Source organism: Doryrhamphus excisus, chromosome 6 (genome assembly GCF_030265055.1).
Source record: "Doryrhamphus excisus isolate RoL2022-K1 chromosome 6, RoL_Dexc_1.0, whole genome shotgun sequence".
NCBI lineage: Eukaryota > Metazoa > Chordata > Actinopteri > Syngnathiformes > Syngnathidae > Doryrhamphus > Doryrhamphus excisus.
In genome coordinates this window covers 18,307,954-18,328,308 of record NC_080471.1, presented here as the reverse complement: position 1 = coordinate 18,328,308, position 20,355 = coordinate 18,307,954, and the positions used below count along the sequence as shown (strand labels likewise).

The following is a 20,355-nucleotide window of genomic DNA, read 5'->3' as shown; positions in this document are numbered from 1 at the left end:
AATCCGCTAATCTGTGGAAAGTGTTGTGCTCGTTTTTTTTTCTTTCCTAATACGTCTCCCTAATCCGCCTTCATTAAGGCATGTCTGAAATAAAATGACAAAATAGCTCTGCCAACATGGCTTTCAGTCTTTGCAGGCAAGTAGAAATTGTCACATTTTTTTTATACTGTGCGACAAAAAAATTAAAATTAAATTGTGAATTTAATTATCAGCAATTAAAGTTGGCACTCACGCACCCCGCCATTGTTGTTATTAGTCTGGTAGATGAGATATTATTGGTAAACAAGCTTTGACATCATGCCAGAGGCTTAGTGAGGTTTAACCCACGTGACCCCGCCTGTGTCAAGTCATTCACTTCCACACGTACAAGCCCATTCATGGTCATCCCATCTCAGGACAGACACCAGACACAGGTAAGTGTCGTGACAAATTCCCAATATCGAAACAAGACTAACTCCATTTTTGTACCGCAGGTACTCTTTGAAGGCGGCAAATGAACACACTGGAAGATGTCCCATTTGAAACCCCGCTGGGCTCATTGGGGCAGGAAGTTTATGTGATGATACCTCCAGACATATCTGTGCCCGACTGTCCTCGGATACTACAGGAAACGCAGGTCACATCTCATGCTCATGTACTGAGGTACTCTCAGGTCGCAAAATTGAGTACGCTTAATGTGATCCAATGTAAGAGTTGGAGCAACAATTTACAAGACAATGCTTGATTTTCAGGTATTCATTTAACAATAGAAAGGAAGCTGTATATAAATGACATGGTTTTAGATTGATGGGTATATAATGCCATAGATCAGGGGCCAAATGTGGCCCGCAGGACACTAGTTTGAGGCCCCCGCCTTGATATGAAAGTTTGTTAGTGCGGCCCGCGCAAGTTTGATATGGATGCTGTATGGAATCATGTACCCAGAAAAAATTAGTACGTTTGATTAATGTTCATGTTAAAGGTTAAATAACTGTTAATAGTTATCCTCCCTATCCGTGTGGAAGTGGTAAGTTTTTGGCTTTTTAAGTTTAAAGGAAATAACTTGAAGGCTACCGTATAGGTCGCTAGCTCTCTAGTTTGCGAGTTAGCATGTGTCTCAAGACCCTGCAGTTGCGCAATATGTTGTAAATAAAAAGAGTATAAATGTGACTATAGTCGTGTTTTGTCATGTCTACAGGGCTCTAATAATGCTTTAATTTTAATCTGAAAAAATAATTTGTCTACCCACCAACTATATGTGGTTTAAGTTTTTATTATTTGCCGTTTTATAATTATATTTATTTAGTACTGATTGATTGATTTTCTTTATTCTTGATTTATTTATTTTTCATCTTATTTTGTGTAGAAAAATAAAAAGTAAGATATTTGAGAACAGTGGAATGTTTTATCAGAGCTTTTCTTGTAGAAAATTGGAACCAAAGCGAAGTTTTTTAATTTTTTTGTTTTTAATAAATGCGTTTTTTTTTTTTTTTGAAAACCTGATGCGGCCCAGTCTCACCCAGACCTGAGCTCCAGTGGCCCCCAAGTAAATTGAGTTTGAGACATAGTTTGCCATAGATTATTGGTCTATTTGCTCTATTTATATAAGCATAGCTCAAGTATTTTGTCAAGTCAAAGCTGGTGTATTATGAGTGTGATGGATGCCTGTGTTAACATTCAACTCCTTTCTTGTGCAGTATGGTTTCAACCTGGAGAAGCTCATACTAACCAGCCAGCAGCCAGTCTACGAAGCACCATCCTGCCCCCCATACTGGTTGATGTTCAGCAGCCCTCATGAGTGCCGCAGGGCCCCTTGCCGGACCGGTGATCCTCGGTGTTCCAAATCTCGGACCCGCAGTCACAGCTTGAACGCTGCGGATGTTCACTGGTTGCACCATCGCACTCTGAACTTCCTCAGATCTGATTCAGATGAAGAAGATGGCTACTGTGAAGATAATGAAGGCTCCTCGCCTGAAGATGCTCCTCAAGAGTTTACAAAGAGTCAAGAGCGGCCCCGCAGCGCCGCACTCGCCAGGGTAAAAGACATGCACCTTGGCATTCCCACGATGCACTGCAGGCCAGAAGCGTCACCAAAGAGCTTCAGAGGCACATCTCCAGATTGTAGCCCACCACAGACTGGACCCCTCTCTCCGGGACAGAAGAGCACTAAGAAGAGGCAGCGTGCTCATAGTGCTGTGGGGAGACTACACCCCCAAATCCAAGCCCCCGCTGGCTCCACTGCCTCGAGGTTGCAGCAGCAACGACCCTCGTCTGCAGGGCCTGTCATCAAAAATCGTAGGCAAAATGTACATAAACGCCTCCTTGAATATTTGTATCATACATTTGTGTATTATTAAGCTTCATGGGGGTACTTGACAGGCTTTGAGGACTGGAGGAGCTTTTCTTGACTCGGCAACAGAGCTACTGTCAGCTCTCAGCCAAGAGGAGAGGGAGTTGCTGGAAGCTGTCACTGACAAAGGTTACCCTTTACGTACTGCTATCTTGGCTCTGCAGAAGACTGGATACAACAGCCCAGACAAGGTACAACTAAGATCACAATTACTTTTCATTGTGGCATGTTATTGTGTAAAACTAAACAATGACAATACTTTTGGAACTAAAAATATATTTTATTGAAAAAAAGTGTACCATTTTTGCACGTTTATGTAATTGCTTAGATATTAAATGTTTATTCCCAGCCGTCCTTGAAAGCACCGTTGTTGGTTTTAAGATTAAGATCGATTTTAAGATTGTCTTACTGGTTTTTAAATGTCTTAACGGCCTTGCCCCTTCTTATTTATCTGATCTGCTTTTACCATATCAACCCCCCGCGGACCCTGCGGTCCTCCGGCGCTGGCCTTTTAACAATACCAAAACCCAGAACTAAAACCCACGATGAGGTAGCATTTAGCCACTATGGCCGCCCACCTGTGGAACAGCCTGCCGGAGAGCCTCAGGACTGCGGAGATATTGATTGATTAAAGACACACCTTTTTAATCAGGCTTTTAACTAATATTTTTAAACTTTTATGTTTTTATCTTTTTAGTCCTATTTTATGCTCTTAGTCTTAGGCTTTTAACTCCAATGTTTCCTCAGGAGGGGGGTCCTCCACACTGGGGGCTGTGTCGGGTCTGCCATCCTTGGGTCCCTTCGACCCGGTCGGCTGGGGGTTCCTCCCTTTAATGTGGGGGTCCGCCCGTCTGTCGGAGTCGGGGGGCCCGGGTGCTGGTCCCCCGATGGCACGGCCTGCGGCTCCTCCCAGTGTGGACGGCCCTAAAGGTGGCGTTTCCTTGATCCTCAGTTCCATGCCTCCCTACTTTGTGTGATTGTGTGTGTGTCTAGTATGGAGGGTGGGAAGAAGGGGCTTTCTTTTGTTTGTTTTTTCCTTTTAATTGTGATAATTGTTTTAATTATGTAAAGCACTTTGTGTTGAATGTCTTTGCAGGAAAAGTGCTATACAAATAAAGTTGATTTGATGGCTATATAGTAGAGTATATGTCAAAATAAGCTTAACTCTAACTTGTTTTTGACAGCTGTTGAAGTACCTGGTAGCCTGCAATCATCTCTGCGAGCTGGGTTATGATGAAGCACAAGTAGAGGAGGCATTGGAGATGTTCCAGAACTGCGAAAGCAAAGTAGGTCCGATCGTGGAAAGCACACAAGCGTAGCATTTGACAAATATTTTCAACACAAAAATGTGATTATTTCAGGCTGCTGAGTTTCTGCGCCTCCTGACTCAGTTTAATGAGATGGGCTTCCAGCAAAGTGCCATCAAAGAAGTGCTGCTTGTTCATGAAAATCATCGGGAAAAGGCTCTTGAAGAACTGATGACACGCATGACTTGAATGTGTAGAGGAATATTCTCATATCAAAAGATGACGGTAACACGACATATTTGAAAAAATTAAATGAACATACGTATGACGTTTTGTTCAGATATTTATTTACAGCTCGACTTAAAAAGCAGGGTGTTTGAAGAGAAGCATTTGGGGGAAAAAAATTGTAGTGACAAATTACATTTCAATAAGAATGTTGACAACATTGAAATGGAAAAAAAAGCAAATATATGTATATACAGTCTAATAAAATACAGACGTGTGACTGAGAAGTGACTCTATAATAAGTGTTGGTAGTCAAAATGTTCATGGAGTCAATGATTTACATTTTTGGAAGAAAATGTAAACTAAGCAACCACTTAGCTGGACTTGGGTCACTGATGAGTGACGGTGGAGTTGAGCAATCCCGGCTTCACTGTGGATTTAGAAGCCTTTGTGAGATCCCTCTGCAAGAGCAGAACAAAAAGAATGTCAGTTAAAGGCAGTTCAATTCACCAATGGCTTGTTCATACAATATATACCAACATGACATATGCTGAAGAATTTGGTGGAAATTATGTGATGGTTTATTTCATTTGAACATGCATCAATTACAATTGAATGCATCACATAATCAGTTCACAGTTCCACATGTCCAAAAGGAGTAGGAAGAAGCAAAGCTCATTAAATCCTACCCCACCATCTGGTACTTTTACAACCAGTGTTACATTTGTTCACTTCCTGCTTTCCTATTAGTTTTTTTTATTGAATTTGGATTGAGTAGGATTAAAATTGATGTAATGGAAGCACCCACAAAAACAACCAAAAATGTGTGCCAATGAACCAGTCTCCTATAGTTGCTACAAGTAACTTGTGTGTAGGGTTCAGGTGCATGAAATAATCAAATGTGTTTTGGTCATTGTGAAAACTGTATTTACCGCAAATTCTAAATAGGAGCCAGCGACAGCGTTAAAGGTGAAGGTGTGATCTTGAGTATCCAGACACCTGAGTGTGTCACTTGGAGTGTTCCTGTTCAGGTGGGACACATTTCCCTTGTTTCCCTCCTGTGCATGTGGAATCTTCGGGTGTCCGGGGGTTCGCAAGCCAAGACCCTACAAGTATTTTTCCATTGCATTTAGCATCTAAAAGACTAAATTGAACGTGTGTCCTATCTAGTATTAAAGGATCCCTGTGGGGTGTTTTGTACCTTGCTGGCAGACAGTGGAGGTTTGTGGACTGAGGACTGACACATGGTACCTCCGAGGCCTGAACTGATGAAGGTGCTTGGTGTGGAGACTAGGCCCATCTGCAAAAAGAGTGAGTACTTATTTTCATTTCCTTTTTTCCACCAACATACTTTCTAAGAAAGTTCCGTTTAAGTGACCTTTCTTAGTTTGCCTCGTGTAGGGGTTCCAGCAATCCTCCTTTTGGACGGTGTCCTCACTGCAGTCCCGTACAACATGTCCTCCTGAGTCTGTTTACTCTTCTTCAGTTGCTATTTCAACATAAAACCTTACTAACAGCACTGATTACAGATGACTTCATTTAAGCCTCAACATACCCTTTCCATTTTCTCTTTCTCCCTCTCAATGTGGTGCTGCTCCCACTGCTGCTGCACATAGTCTAGAAATTTCTGTCCATCCACAAAGAACTCTTGGCCACGCTCCTGCTCCCAAGCATCTATTTGGCCCTTCAGAGCCTTTTCAAGCTGGAGACAGAAATCAAAACATGAAGCTGACATAACAGTTATAAAACCCTTGCTCAAAAGGACATGAGTGAAGTTCTAATAGCTCCATCTACTGGACGAATGTGACAATGCACCACAAACTGAGTACCTTGGGCAAACTCTTCTGCAGGTCACTTCTCTGCTTGGCTTCTTTCAGAAGGTTCCCGCCTCGATTGTTGAACCTTGAGGGGTCGTTAGCTTTCCTCTGAGAGGAGACACATTGCAACCGATCACACACACACAAATTACCACAAAGATTTGCGTTTCTAACTGCGCCAAGTACTTACATCCAGCTCCAAATACAAGGCCCAATTCTCCTGCCATTTTGTCACACCGTCAAAAAGCTCCTTGTGGTCCTCAAAATAACGCTTCAGAGTTTCCACTTCTGCCTCATGCAGGTTGAGAAGATCCTCTGTGAAATTCTCTGTATAAAGAACAAAAACCATACATCCAGAAATGGCGCCTCTAGTGATGTGTGGGTTGGGAATGACAATGCAAAAGGTGCTGAGCAGAAAAGGTAGGTAGCTTGGTCGCTCCGTGGAAAATAGACCAATAGAAGGGCACAATTATTAAATTGTGCGGTTGCTTGAGTGTTGCGCCCAGTGAGTGTGTGTGTATATATTGTGTGCGTACCATCGTGATAATGAACAAAACCCTGTCGCTGTTCTTGGCTGTAGAAGCATCGTGTCCAGTAGAGAGCGATCTCAGCTCTGATCGACTCAATCACACTTTTCATGCTCTGGATCTTCAGGAGCTCAAGACGCTGAAGTTCAGTCTGGAGCTGGAGGGCAAGAAGAAAGAAATTATTGTGTGATTTTTTTTCAGCAAAATGTTGATCTACTCACTGCCTCAATGTTCCTCTTCTTTGACTTGACCATATGCTCGGAGAAGCACTCCCTCTCCTCCTGAGGGATCTTCAGCCTTTCCCACAGTTCCTGGATCTTGTTTCGGAGTGCCATGCCATGAGACTCGTTCTTCGCCTTGCGCTCTTGCAACTGGTACCAGTCACGGTCATTAGTTTTATAATTTATACTTCTAAAACGGACATGAGTATTGCACCTGTCTGAGGAGTTGTTTAAGTGCTTCGATGTTGTCCTTTGAGAGACAGAAAGCCTCCTCATCCTCGCACATCACATCCATCTCAAAACTGGTCTCGGGCTGATGCTCCAGATCCTCCATGCACACCATGATCTCCTTTTTTACACTCACAAATTGGTCATGACGCTTCTCCTGAGAACAATAACTCAACATGAAATAAACAACAAAAATAGTTCATTGTTAAATAAAAAAAGGGCAACAATTGAACACACCTTCTCTTTTGTGAGATCATCCAGATACGTGCGATACGTCTCGAGTTGCTTCAGTGACGGGACCGACTCGTGATTAATGCTGAAGGGTTTGGTGCACATGATGTCGCAAAGCTCACGGTCTTTCTCAACCAGATCCTTCAGATCATTCATTCGTTGCTTCCTGTGCGCCTTCATCACCTTCACACGCATTTGGCTGTTCTTCTCCATCTTCAGCATGCTGCAACCCTCCTCCTCCTTCACACACACGATCACCATATTAGTACAAAAACGTTAAAGTCGCTAAGGATAAAGCAACATTTATAAAAAAATATACGGTACCTCAAAGAAGGGCATCTGAAGTTCACTGCATAGATGATTAAGATCTTTACGGCAGGTTTCTATGCTGTTCAGCAACCTCTTTTTGAGCTCCTCTTCCTCAGCTATCATCATGTCCAGCAAACCCTACAGCACATGGGTAAAAACAAAAAATAAATACGTATATTGCGGGGAAATAGAAGTATCTGTTGGTTGTTGCTTTACTTTGATATGCTTGTGTACATCCTGTGTCCTCTCAAGGCGTTGTTCCTCCGGAATTCCTATTTTTTCCCAAATATCCTGCAACCGGACCAGAGCTCTGTTGAGGTAGGCAACAGACTCGGCAGCGTGGACTTCGCTGGAAGATAAGCAGGCAAAACAAAAGCATTAAGACAGTTTCTAGTTTAAGAGTTTCCGTTTGAGGTGGCTTTAAAATACCGCTAGCGTACATGCAAGTTAACATTAGCTAGCATTTCACTTGGGCTAATAGTGACAGGAAGATTAATTTTACAAATATTAACACGTTAGAGATAGTTATAATAACATTCTAAAGTGTCAATTCCAACTCAAGCACAATAGTAGATCAATTCAAGACAATATATTGTAAACTGAAGTCAAATAACACAAACTCATTAGGCGAGCTAGCTAACTGTACCCGCGGTGCTATTTAACAATAATGGTTACGCTCAATAAAGACAAAATACCAACCTCACTCTCATGTTGCCAATATCCAGTATTAAAAAAAAGAAAGAAAAAGGTCCTCCCCAAAGGCGAGACGAAAATTCTGCCTTTAAAAGCACTGTGGTTGCCCCTCTTAGTTTCCGCGTTCGTTTGTCGACACAAATCGGCTTTTGAAATTTGCAACGTCAGGACGCCTGGGCTCTTATTGGCTGAGTGGGGTAACGTCACGCGCAAGGCGTACGTGCGTAGCTCTTGCTCATTTTTGAAAGCCGCATGATTTATTTATATAAACAGTCGTAGCTAATTGTGTGAATAATAATTCACACAACGCTATGCTAATATGGAGGTACGCATACCACCAGTAAACTAGGTCCGATAACTTTTTCCCCATTGAAAATGAATGGGTAATTTTTTAAATTTCAATGTTTTTTTTTTCAATTTCTCAGCCTATTCTGACCGCATCCACGACAGAATGCTGAAATCCGGTGTGGGGATTTTCTTTGAAGATTCCCTCGGTGCCACTGTAGTGGCTTTTTGAAGTGAACATCACAGGCGTCTTTTTTACAATTATGGCGAAACCTCCTCCATTTGGTGGATGGGGTTAGGGTAAGGGTTAAGGCAAAGTCCAAATGAACAACTCTATCAGGACATTTAGCGTTCCTGGTAATGTGTGCTTACTAGCATGCTAACATTGGCATTTTTATTTGCTGTTTTTTTTTTTTACTAGTATTTAAATATGAAGAGACTTAGCACTACTATGCTAGGTATTGCATACTAACACTAGTAGCAATGTTACAAAATATTGACATTTGTAAAATCAAGTCTGTGATTAATTTTATCAAATAAAACATTACTTGAACTTTAATTTGATATACCTCATTCACATACAACTTAAAGGGGACCTATTATTTTTTTGGCCCTTTGTATTGAGTTGTGGACTCCTATAGAGCAGTTACACATGATAAACAGCACAGAAAACTCTCTAGATCTTCCAGAATCTGCACCTTTTCCAGTTGTATTTCTTTGGAAAATGGTTTTAATTTATTCCACCCATGGCCCGCCTCCAAGCATGCCTACTCACACTTCAGAGTGCTTAGGAGGACATTCGGTGTTGTGCCGCTAGCTGCGAACCCAACTTTACAGGAGTTGATAAATGGTATAGGAGTTGGTCTTTTTACAATGTCCACTTGTAACATACAGCCATACGTGTTGGATCCGGAAGTAGAGACTGGACAGTCTGAAGGTTACTTCAAGATGACTCTCAATGGTAAGTAGCTTTAGCATTTTAGCATTGGGTTTTCTACAGCATGGGTAACGTGTAATGTGGTCATTACAGGTTTGTTGTGGGACTACCAGTGTTCAGGTACCCCCACTGATTGTGGGAAATGGCAATCAGCACCTCCAGATTCGGTAAGCTTGCAATTTGCACCCCACTACATGTATGCACATTCTATAATGCTACACAATGCTTCCTTTTGCTGGTATGGTATCAGGAACTCCAAACACTTGTGTCTGATGGTGGCGTCTTTAGGAATCATAAACAAATGTATCTTTCCCTTGAAGAAACACTTCCTGTGAGCCATTGCTGACAGTATAAACAGAAGCAGAGCTTGGGGAAGGACAGAGAGCATATCTGGCCTACAGCGCACGTCCATTTAAGGAAGCCTGCCTAAGTGTGACATCACAAACCTCTTTCGAAACGTCTTTATAGGGTCCACTTGCTACCCTGTTTGCCCTATGAAGGAAAAGTAATTTTTAGAAATCTCAAATAGTGTATTTTGTTCAATTAAATAAACTTTATTGATTTGACAATGACAACAAAAAAGTACATAGCTTACTGGGCTTCAAAAATAATGAAATTATACAATTCATGTCACAATATTGATAGTAATGATCTAACTGTAAAAAAAAAAGCCCCTCTCAGTGAGAGCATTGATGAGAATAAAAGTTCCTTAGAACTTCCTCACTGAACTGGTACGTCAGCTTCTTTTTCACTTTTTGAATCTCGCCCGTTTTACCATAGTTCCTCAGCGCACGAGCATTTGACAAATATTTTCAACACAAAAATGTGATTATTTCAGGCTGCTGAGTTTCTGCGCCTCCTGACTCAGTTTAATGAGATGGGCTTCCAGCAAAGTGCCATCAAAGAAGTGCTGCTTGTTCATGAAAATCATCGGGAAAAGGCTCTTGAAGAACTGATGACACGCATGACTTGAATGTGTAGAGGAATATTCTCATATCAAAAGATGACGGTAACACTACATATTTGAAAAAATTAAATTAACATATGACGTTTTGTTCAGATATTTTTTTACAGCTCGACTTAAAAAGCAGGGTGTTTGAAGAGAAGCATTTGGGGGAAAAAATTGTAGTGACAAATTACATTTCAATAAGAATGTTGACAACATTGAAATGGAAAAAAAAGCAAATATATGTATATACAGTCTAATAAAATACAGACGTGTGACTGAGAAGTGACTCTATAATATAAAGTGTCGGTAGTCAAAATGTTCATGGAGTCAATGATTTACATTTTTGGAAGAAAATGTAAACTAAGCAACCACTTAGCTGGACTTGGGTCACTGATGAGTGACGGTGGAGTTGAGCAATCCCGGCTTCACTGTGGATTTAGAAGCCTTTGTGAGATCCCTCTGCAAGAGCAGAACAAAAAGAATGTCAGTTAAAGGCAGTTCAATTCACCAATGGCTTGTTCATACAATATATACCAACATGACATATGCTGAAGAATTTGGTGGAAATTATGTGATGGTTTATTTCATTTGAACATGCATCAATTACAATTGAATGCATCACATAATCAGTTCACAGTTCCACATGTCCAAAAGGAGTAGGAAGAAGCAAAGCTTATTAAATCCTACCCCACCATCTGGTACTTTTACAACCAGTGTTACATTTGTTCACTTCCTGCTTTCCTATTAGTTTTTTTTATTGAATTTGGATTGAGTAGGATTAAAATTGATGTAATGGAAGCACCCACAAAAACAACCAAAAATGTGTGCCAATGAACCAGTCTCCTATAGTTGCTACAAGTAACTTGTGTGTAGGGTTCAGGTGCATGAAATAATCAAATGTGTTTTGGTCATTGTGAAAACTGTATTTACCGCAAATTCTAAATAGGAGCCAGCGACAGCGTTAAAGGTGAAGGTGTGATCTTGAGTATCCAGACACCTGAGTGTGTCACTTGGAGTGTTCCTGTTCAGGTGGGACACATTTCCCTTGTTTCCCTCCTGTGCATGTGGAATCTTCGGGTGTCCGGAGGTTCGCAAGCCAAGACCCTACAAGTATTTTTCCATTGCATTTAGCATCTAAAAGACTAAATTGAACGTGTGTCCTATCTAGTATTAAAGGATCCCTGTGGGGTGTTTTGTACCATGCTGGCAGACAGTGGAGGTTTGTGGACTGAGGACTGACTCATGGTACCTCCGAGGCCTGAACTGATGAAGGTGCTTGGTGTGGAGACTAGGCCCATCTGCAAAAAGAGTGAGTACTTATTTTCATTTCCTTTTTTCCACCAACATACTTTCTAAGAAAGTTCCGTTTAAGTGACCTTTCTTAGTTTGCCTCGTGTAGCGGTTCCAGCAATCCTCCTTTTGGACGGTATCCTCACTGCAGTCCCGTACAACATGTCCTCCTGAGTCTGTTTACGCTTCTTCAGTTGCTATTTCAACATAAAACCTTACTAACAGCACTGATTACAGATGACTTCATTTAAGCCTCAACATACCCTTTCCATTTTCTCTTTCCCCCTCTCAATGTGGTGCTGCTCCCACTGCTGCTGCACATAGTCTAGAAATTTCTGTCCATCCACAAAGAACTCTTGGCCACGCTCCTGCTCCCAAGCATCTATTTGGCCCTTCAGAGCCTTTTCAAGCTGGAGACAGAAATCAAAACATGAAGCTGACATAACAGTTATAAAACCCTTGCTCAAAAGGACATGAGTGAAGTTCTAATAGCTCCATCTACTGGACGAATGTGGCAATGCACCACAAACTGAGTACCTTGGGCAAACTCTTCTGCAGGGCACTTCTCTGCTTGGCTTCTTTCAGAAGGTCCCCGCCTCGATTGTTGAACCTTGAGGGGTCGTTAGCTTTCCTCTGAGAGGAGACACATTGCAACCGATCACACACACACAAATTACCACAAAGATTTGCGTTTCTAACTGCGCCAAGTACTTACATCCAGCTCCAAATACAAGGCCCAATTCTCCTGCCATTTTGTCACACCGTCAAAAAGCTCCTTGTGGTCCTCAAAATAACGCTTCAGAGTTTCCACTTCTGCCTCATGCAGGTTGAGAAGATCCTCTGTGAAATTCTCTGTATAAAGAACAAAAACCATACATCCAGAAATGGCGCCTCTAGTGATGTGTGGGTTGGGAATGACAATGCAAAAGGTGCTGAGCAGAAAAGGTAGGTAGCTTGGTCGCTCCGTGGAAAATAGACCAATAGAAGGGCACAATTATTAAATTGTGCGGTTGCTTGAGTGTTGCGCCCAGTGAGTGTGTGTGTATATATTGTGTGCGTACCATCGTGATAATGAACAAAACCCTGTCGCTGTTCTTGGCTGTAGAAGCATCGTGTCCAGTAGAGAGCGATCTCAGCTCTGATCGACTCAATCACACTTTTCATGCTCTGGATCTTCAGGAGCTCAAGACGCTGAAGTTCAGTCTGGAGCTGGAGGGCAAGAAGAAAGAAATTATTGTGTGATTTTTTTTCAGCGAAATGTTGATCTACTCACTGCCTCAATGTTCCTCTTCTTTGACTTGACCATATGCTCGGAGAAGCACTCCCTCTCCTCCTGAGGGATCTTCAGCCTTTCCCACAGTTCCTGGATCTTGTTTCGGAGTGCCATGCCATGAGACTCGTTCTTCGCCTTGCGCTCTTGCAACTGGTACCAGTCACGGTCATTAGTTTTATAATTTATACTTCTAAAACGGACATGAGTATTGCACCTGTCTGAGGAGTTGTTTAAGTGCTTCGATGTTGTCCTTTGAGAGACAGAAAGCCTCCTCATCCTCGCACATCACATCCATCTCAAAACTGGTCTCGGGCTGATGCTCCAGATCCTCCATGCACACCATGATCTCCTTTTTTACACTCACAAATTGGTCATGACGCTTCTCCTGAGAACAATAACTCAACATGAAATAAACAACAAAAATAGTTCATTGTTAAATAAAAAAGGGCAACAATTGAACACACCTTCTCTTTTGTGAGATCATCCAGATACGTGCGATACGTCTCGAGTTGCTTCAGTGACGGGACCGACTCGTGATTAATGCTGAAGGGTTTGGTGCACATGATGTCGCAAAGCTCACGGTCTTTCTCAACCAGATCCTTCAGATCATTCATTCGTTGCTTCCTGTGCGCCTTCATCACCTTCACACGCATTTGGCTGTTCTTCTCCATCTTCAGCATGCTGCAACCCTCCTCCTCCTTCACACACACGATCACCATATTAGTACAAAAACGTTAAAGTCGCTAAGGATAAAGCAACATTTATAAAAAAATATACGGTACCTCAAAGAAGGGCATCTGAAGTTCACTGCATAGATGATTAAGATCTTTACGGCAGGTTTCTATGCTGTTCAGCAACCTCTTTTTGAGCTCCTCTTCCTCAGCTATCATCATGTCCAGCAAACCCTACAGCACATGGGTAAAAACAAAAAATAAATACGTATATTGCGGGGAAATAGAAGTATCTGTTGGTTGTTGCTTTACTTTGATATGCTTGTGTACAGCCTGTGTCCTCACAAGGCGTTGTTCCTCCGGAATTCCCATTTTTTCCCAAATATCCCGCAACCGGACCAGAGCTCTGTTGAGGTAGGCAACAGACTCGGCAGCGTGGACTTCGCTGAAGATAAGCAGGCAAAACAAAAGCATTAAGACAGTTTCTAGTTTAAGAGTTTCCGTTTGAGGTGGCTTTAAAATACCGCTAGCGTACATGCAAGTTAACATTAGCTAGCATTTCACTTGGGCTAATAGTGACAGGAAGATTAATTTTACAAATATTAACACGTTAGAGATAGTTATAGTAACATTCTAAAGTGTCAATTCCAACTCAAGCACAATAGTAGATCAATTCAAGACAATATATTGTAAACTGAAGTCAAATAACACAAACTCATTAGGCGAGCTAGCTAACTGTACCCGCGGTGCTATTTAACAATAATGGTTACGCTCAATAAAGACAAAATACCAACCTCACGTTCATGTTGCCAATATCCAGTATTAAAAAAAAGAAAGAAAAAGGTCCTCCCCAAAGGCGAGACGAAAATTCTGCCTTTTAAAGCACTGTGGTTGCCCCTCTTAGTTTCCGCGTTCGTTTGTCGACACAAATCGGCTTTTGAAATTTGCAACGTCAGGACGCCTGGGCTCTTATGGGCTGAGTGGGGTAACGTCACGCGCAAGACGTACGTGCGTAGCTCTTGCTCATTTTTGAAAGCCGCATGATTTATTTATATAAACAGTCGTAGCTAATTGTGTGAATAATAACGCTATGCTAATATGGAGGTACGCATACCACCAGTAAACTAGGTCCGAGAACTTTTTCCCCATTGAAAATGAATGGGTAATTTTTTAAAATTCAATGTTTTTTTTCAATTTCTCAGCCTATTCTGACCGCATCCACGACAGAATGCTGAAATCCGGTGTGGGGATTTTCTTTGAAGATTCCCTCGGTGCCACTGTAGTGGCTTTTTGAAGTGAACATCACAGGCGTCTTTTTTACAATTATGGCGAAACCTCCTCCATTTGGTGGATGGGGTTAGGGTAAGGGTTAAGGCAAAGTCCAAATGAACAACTCTATCAGGACATTTAGCGTTCCTGGTAATGTGTGCTTACTAGCATGCTAACATTGGCATTTTTTTTTGCTGTTTTTTTTTTTTACTAGTATTTAAATATGAAGAGACTTAGCACTACTATGCTAGGTATTGCATACTAACACTAGTAGCAATGTTACAAAATATTGACATTTGTAAAATCAAGTCTGTGATTAATTTTATCAAATAAAACATTACTTGAACTTTAATTTGATATACCTCATTCACATACAACTTAAAGGGGACCTATTATTTTTTTGGCCCTTTGTATTGAGTTGTGGACTCCTATAGAGCAGTTACACATGATAAACAGCACAGAAAACTCTCTAGATCTTCCAGAATCTGCACCTTTTCCAGTTGTATTTCTTTGGAAAATGGTTTTAATTTATTCCACCCATGGCCCGCCTCCAAGCATGCCTACTCACACTTCAGAGTGCTTAGGAGGACATTCGGTGTTGTGCCGCTAGCTGCGAACCCAACTTTACAGGAGTTGATAAATGGTATAGGAGTTGGTCTTTTTACAATGTCCACTTGTAACATACAGCCATACGTGTTGGATCCGGAAGTAGAGACTGGACAGTCTGAAGGTTACTTCAAGATGACTCTCAATGGTAAGTAGCTTTAGCATTTTAGCATTGGGTTTTCTACAGCATGGGTAACGTGTAATGTGGTCATTACAGGTTTGTTGTGGGACTACCAGTGTTCAGGTACCCCCACTGATTGTGGGAAATGGCAATCAGCACCTCCAGATTCGGTAAGCTTGCAATTTGCACCCCACTACATGTATGCACATTCTATAATGCTACACAATGCTTCCTTTTGCTGGTATGGTATCAGGAACTCCAAACACTTGTGTCTGATGGTGGCGTCTTTAGGAATCATAAACAAATGTATCTTTCCCTTGAAGAAACACTTCCTGTGAGCCATTGCTGACAGTATAAACAGAAGCAGAGCTTGGGGAAGGACAGAGAGCATATCTGGCCTACAGCGCACGTCCATTTAAGGAAGCCTGCCTAAGTGTGACATCACAAACCTCTTTCGAAACGTCTTTATAGGGTCCACTTGCTACCCTGTTTGCCCTATGAAGGAAAAGTAATTTTTAGAAATCTCAAATAGTGTATTTTGTTCAATTAAATAAACTTTATTGATTTGACAATGACAACAAAAAAGTACATAGCTTACTGGGCTTCAAAAATAATGAAATTATACAATTCATGTCACAATATTGATAGTAATGATCTAACTGTAAAAAAAAAAGCCCCTCTCAGTGAGAGCATTGATGAGAATAAAAGTTCCTTAGAACTTCCTCACTGAACTGGTACGTCAGCTTCTTTTTCACTTTTTGAATCTCGCCCGTTTTACCATAGTTCCTCAGCGCACGAGCCATCTTTTGGTAGGTCATTTTTTTGCGATTTCCTTTCTGGAATCCCCAGTGACTTGCCAGAGCTTCTTTGTGTTTAGTTGAGAACTGGAAGATACCCTTTTCCTGGTCCACCCACCAAACAGAATCACTCATGTCACCCCTTCTCAGCAAGTCCAAGAGAAACTGGTACAAGCGGATTTTCTTCTTGTTGCCTACAGCAGAAAATAGCAGTATCTTAACAAATATAAGGAGCCTTTTAATTATAGCTTCTCAGTGGACAATACTAAATAAATGAACCATAACTTAGTCAGTGTACAGATTGTGTAACAGGATAAATTTGCTAATTAATTAAGCAGAATTTCTCCTTATTCTAACCTGTTCTGACGACAGATTGTTCATGTTTGTGATTGGTTGTTTGCCGTTAAGCCTGCCCCTTGTCCGTGAACGCGTTCATGACAAGACAAAAAAATCCATCTTCATAGAACCGCTTACACCTTCAATGTCTGGCTTGGTTAAGCCAAAAGACAAAGAAGAAATCTTGGATAAGTTAAGCCTGATTTGTAGTACAGGATACAGGAGTGCTGGTCCATGTCATATTCACACTTGTAGCTAGCCGGCTATTATTTTAAGCCAATCAGCGACATAAGCACTTTTCTGTCCTCTGATTGGTTGATTGGAGCAAAACTGATCAGCAAGCTACTAAGTTACCCCCAGTATTGTATTGTACTGTCGTAATGATAATGTTGCTGACGTGTACGTTGTTCAGAACCATGACGCAGCACTTTATATTATAACTTCTATCAAAAAAAAAATCAGCGTCTGCTACGGTTGTCACAAGATCTCGTGTCACAAGATCTCATGAGATTTAAACATGACTAGAATTCTCGTTCAGAAAAACAGGGCAATAAAAAAATAATGAATCTTTATAATTTTGCCAGCCCTACTATATTGCCATGTGTATGTGTGTCTGTTTTCCTCATCTCCCGCCTCCGAACATGCGGTTTCTGCATTGGTTTCAGGTTTTCGTAAACAGAGTACGAGCGGAGATTCGAACCCAGGTGCTAACCACTCAACGGCGTAGAAGTGGTTAGCATGCAGACCTCACAGCCAGGAGACCTGAGTTCAATCCCACCCTCGGCCATCTCTGTGTGGAGTTTGCATGTTCTCCCCGTGCATGCGTGGGTTTTCTCCGGGTACTCCGGTTTCCTCCCTCATTCCAAAAACATGCATGAAAAACACCTAGCATGTTCTAAAAAGGTTAATGGGCGACTCCAAATTGTCATGGCATGAATGTGAGTGTGAATGGTTGTTTGTCTATATGTGCCCTGTGATTGGCTGGCGACCAGTCCAGGGTGTACCCAACCTCTCGCCCGAAGACAGCTGGGATAGGCTCCAGCACCCCCTGCGACCCTCGTGAGGATAAGCGGTAGAAAGTGAATGAATGACTGTTTATACATGCGATACACTGGCTACTCTAAAGTATTCAAGTTGTATTTCTATAGTATTGCCCCATGGGAAGCTGAAATGTGACTAATTACTGTTGGGAGATACTGTCTCGTAGTATTCGCAAGACCATTACTCTAATAATAATTCTGCTGTCTTTAAATTGGATTACACTTACTTTCTTTCTTAATGGATGGAAGGCTGTGGTGTTCAGATACATCCTCTCCTTCTGATACTTCAAGAGGGGGGCTGAAACCTCTTTGTTCCTCTTCTGAGTAGTAGTGGGCAGGCGAGGCAGACGTCTGGTACTGATAGTATACCGATGGGGTGTAATTTGAGATCTAATAAGATACAATGTAAACATGTTATGGGTTTACACAAAGAAGTGACAGTCTCTATAGTATAATGTATTAGTATGCAGAATTATGATGCAGATTATAATTGTCAAGTTTCATCTGTGAAAGTGAGAAGAACAATTCAAAAAGTAACCTATAAATGTTTAGATTTTGGTCACATAATTGAAAAACACTATGATATGGGGCCTTTCAATTCAGTAAGTAATGGTAATGGTAATGGTTTTATTTCATTTGAACATGCATCAGATTACAATTAAATGCATCACATAATCAGTTCACAGTTCCACATGTCCAAAAGGAGTAGGAAGAAGCAAAGCTTATTAAATCCTACCCCTCCATCTGGTACTTTTACAATCAGTAACTGTTACATTTGTTCACTTCCTGCTTTCCTAAGCAGATTTTTTTTAAAATCATGTACCGAAGTACAAGGTGATATGACCATACAATGACATAATGGGTACTTAAGTAAGTATTTAACTGTACATAGTATCTTTGGAGCTGACATATACTGTATGCATAAAACGATTATATGGTCAAAATACGCATTTGCCTAATAATTGTGTACACAGCGTATTCAGTGTCATGTTTGTTTATTCATTGTGATAAAAGCGGATGTAACGGACATTGTGACATTTCACTTGATCCTTTTCTTTCTTTGCCCTGTGTGTGTGTGTGTGTGTGTGACAGACGTCTTTCCTGAAGTCAAACTTTTAAGCCCAGCACAGCCTTGCGTGAGATCATTCATCTTATAAAGATTTCATGAGTTAAATGCTTTTGAGGGTAAAAATAGTCCTGTGGTTTGAATGCAGTGGTTGGTCATCATCAACACTCACTCACTGCATGAATCACATCTTCAACTAACCTCATTGTACAAACAAAACAAAACAACCAAAAGCACTAATATCACTGAAATATCACAAATTAAATGCATGCGGATGCTGGATAAACATAATATAATGTATTGTAAAAGAAAATAGAAGGAACATGGGTCTCACAGAGGGAGGTTGCTCCAGGTGAAGATGGTTCTCTACACTGTAGTGGTAAGGATGAAGCAGTTGCGGAGGAACCACAGACTGAAGCTCTGTGAACTGACCGGCTGGATAATGGTCATAGTCTGTCGGTTGGTTGTGCTCCGTGTGGTAGCTCCATCTGTAGTCTTTAGCGTGAGAGGTTCAAAGCATGCAGTGGTGATCTCATTCATGGTGAAATCAAATCCTCTTACCTTCGTAAACATCCCCCACAGTAGTGAGGTAAGGGTACAACTCTGTCGGAGGTCGATAACTCTCTGGCTCGCTTTGGATTGTTTCCTCAGAGGCCTTTTGCATGGGGGACATTTTTATTTTAGCATGAGGAAGTTGAAATGAGGTCAAATGTAACTATATCGTGCAACATTAGATTTGTAGTTCATAACCATGAAGAATAATTCCTCCTTTGTTAGGTCCAGGTACATACAGGTACTTATATACAAACAATATATACGTAGCTGCAGGAGACTAAATTGACTTACTTGAAAAAGACAATAAAAACAAGATGTTTTACCGACTGAATTTTGTCCAAAGTAGCTCAGTGGCGGCCATAACAGAGACATAAAACTGAACACTTACAGGTGGTATGATAAAGCCTTCCATCTTGTAGTATTACAATGTTGAAGCACCGCATGAACGTTGACGCTTTCTTCTATCGCTTCAGTGACAAAGTGACAACCACACAGCGACTTGATCATCCAAACAGGAACTGAGAGTGACCCCCACATGTCCACATTTGTCAACATCATACGTCCACTCATAGTCCCCATGAATGATAATTACCTTTTAGATATGTACAGTATGCCCATATAGTCCATAATTCATAGTTCAACTTTACTATATAATAGAAGATATTGTTTATATCAATGACAAGACACGTCTCTGTGATACACTATGTGTTTATTTGTGAAGCGGGCAGACGCTGAAACCAAAAGTGAAGTTTGGATTCAGGTTTGTTCCCCTTTTAGTTTGGAATTCAGTTTCAGTTGGGGAAGTGTTGACCGCCAGATTGAAACTCATGAAAACCGAATCACTGAAAAGGCTGCGTCTATTCTTTTGTTTATTAACACGTACTGTACGGTTGGTTGCACTCCAAATTAAAATGTACAATCTCTTATTAAATGGTCAGTGAATAGTGAGCATTTACACTACAAACTTGTAATCTTTTGGCCTAGAAAAATTATGTTTTACTTTAAAGTTTGTCAGTCACAACCATTCACCCTCATATGTATAACTTTTTAAAATGAATCTAGTATATTTGTTTTTTGGGGGGCTGCACGGTGGTCGAGTGGTTAGCACACTGACCTCACAGCTAGGAGACCTGAGTTCAATCCCACCCTCGGTTCTCCGGCTACACCGGTTTCCACCCACATACACCCACGTGTATGTTTTATATTTTTTTGTTAAATGAAAGGACACAATGGCGGCACAGTGGACGAGTGGTTAGCACAAAGGCCTCACAGCTAGAAGACCCGAGTTCAATTCCACCCATGGCCATCTCTGTGTGGAGTTTGCATTGGTTTT

The 20,355-nt window shown here is 41.3% G+C and overlaps 4 protein-coding genes and 1 long non-coding RNA gene across 14 annotated transcripts; 2 read left to right on the top strand and 3 right to left on the bottom strand.

Annotated features, from left to right (window-relative positions):
* Positions 1-261: 261 nt before the first annotated feature.
* LOC131130959 (ubiquitin-associated protein 1-like) lies at positions 262-13,733 on the top strand. 4 transcript variants are annotated; one of them, XM_058075166.1, is made up of 8 exons: positions 262-413; positions 474-616; positions 1,677-2,285; positions 2,359-2,520; positions 3,514-3,615; positions 3,691-9,073; positions 9,143-9,216; positions 9,370-13,724. In XM_058075166.1, the coding sequence occupies exons 2-6, from the start codon at positions 494-496 to the stop codon at positions 3,823-3,825; spliced, it is 1,131 nt and encodes a 376-aa protein (XP_057931149.1). In that variant the 5' UTR covers positions 262-413; positions 474-493; the 3' UTR covers positions 3,826-9,073; positions 9,143-9,216; positions 9,370-13,724. The 4 variants fall into 4 exon arrangements, with proteins under 4 accessions (XP_057931149.1, XP_057931148.1, XP_057931151.1 ...); XM_058075165.1 differs by having other exon boundaries at positions 9,888-13,722; XM_058075168.1 differs by lacking the exon at positions 262-413 and having other exon boundaries at positions 494-616; positions 9,888-13,733.
* LOC131130946 (protein regulator of cytokinesis 1-like) lies at positions 3,896-8,002 on the bottom strand. 3 transcript variants are annotated; one of them, XM_058075135.1, is made up of 14 exons: positions 7,834-8,002; positions 7,351-7,483; positions 7,149-7,272; positions 6,832-7,067; positions 6,581-6,751; positions 6,367-6,516; positions 6,155-6,302; positions 5,809-5,945; positions 5,631-5,726; positions 5,357-5,503; positions 5,180-5,290; positions 5,003-5,101; positions 4,801-4,907; positions 3,896-4,262 (listed from the first exon to the last, which is right to left on the bottom strand). In XM_058075135.1, exons 1-14 carry the CDS (start codon positions 7,842-7,844, stop codon positions 4,229-4,231), a joined length of 1,704 nt encoding a protein of 567 aa, XP_057931118.1. In that variant the 5' UTR covers positions 7,845-8,002; the 3' UTR covers positions 3,896-4,228. The 3 variants fall into 3 exon arrangements, with proteins under 3 accessions (XP_057931118.1, XP_057931119.1, XP_057931117.1); XM_058075134.1 differs by having other exon boundaries at positions 3,897-4,262; positions 4,734-4,907; positions 6,832-7,065; positions 7,150-7,272; XM_058075136.1 differs by lacking the exon at positions 4,801-4,907.
* On the bottom strand, positions 9,608-14,193 carry LOC131130948 (protein regulator of cytokinesis 1-like). 4 transcript variants are annotated; one of them, XM_058075138.1, is made up of 14 exons: positions 14,027-14,193; positions 13,545-13,677; positions 13,343-13,466; positions 13,026-13,261; positions 12,776-12,946; positions 12,562-12,711; positions 12,350-12,497; positions 12,004-12,140; positions 11,826-11,921; positions 11,552-11,698; positions 11,375-11,485; positions 11,198-11,296; positions 10,996-11,102; positions 9,608-10,457 (listed from the first exon to the last, which is right to left on the bottom strand). In XM_058075138.1, the coding sequence occupies exons 1-14, from the start codon at positions 14,035-14,037 to the stop codon at positions 10,424-10,426; spliced, it is 1,704 nt and encodes a 567-aa protein (XP_057931121.1). In that variant the 5' UTR covers positions 14,038-14,193; the 3' UTR covers positions 9,608-10,423. The 4 variants fall into 4 exon arrangements, with proteins under 4 accessions (XP_057931121.1, XP_057931123.1, XP_057931124.1 ...); XM_058075137.1 differs by having other exon boundaries at positions 9,611-10,457; positions 10,929-11,102; positions 13,026-13,259; positions 13,344-13,466; XM_058075140.1 differs by lacking the exon at positions 10,996-11,102 and having other exon boundaries at positions 9,609-10,457.
* LOC131130974 (uncharacterized) lies at positions 13,798-18,561 on the top strand. Of its 2 annotated transcripts, none has more exons than XR_009130127.1 (3): positions 13,798-15,255; positions 15,325-15,398; positions 17,027-18,561. It is a non-coding gene; the product is annotated as an uncharacterized LOC131130974 (long non-coding RNA). The 2 variants fall into 2 exon arrangements; XR_009130128.1 differs by lacking the exon at positions 17,027-18,561 and adding an exon at positions 15,552-17,000.
* Positions 15,091-19,582, bottom strand: spi1a (Spi-1 proto-oncogene a). The gene is made up of 5 exons (XM_058075178.1): positions 19,411-19,582; positions 19,029-19,122; positions 18,802-18,962; positions 17,629-17,791; positions 15,091-16,219 (listed from the first exon to the last, which is right to left on the bottom strand). Exons 1-5 carry the CDS (start codon positions 19,432-19,434, stop codon positions 15,909-15,911), a joined length of 753 nt encoding a protein of 250 aa, XP_057931161.1. The 5' UTR covers positions 19,435-19,582; the 3' UTR covers positions 15,091-15,908.
* Between the last annotated feature and the right edge of the window lie 773 nt (positions 19,583-20,355).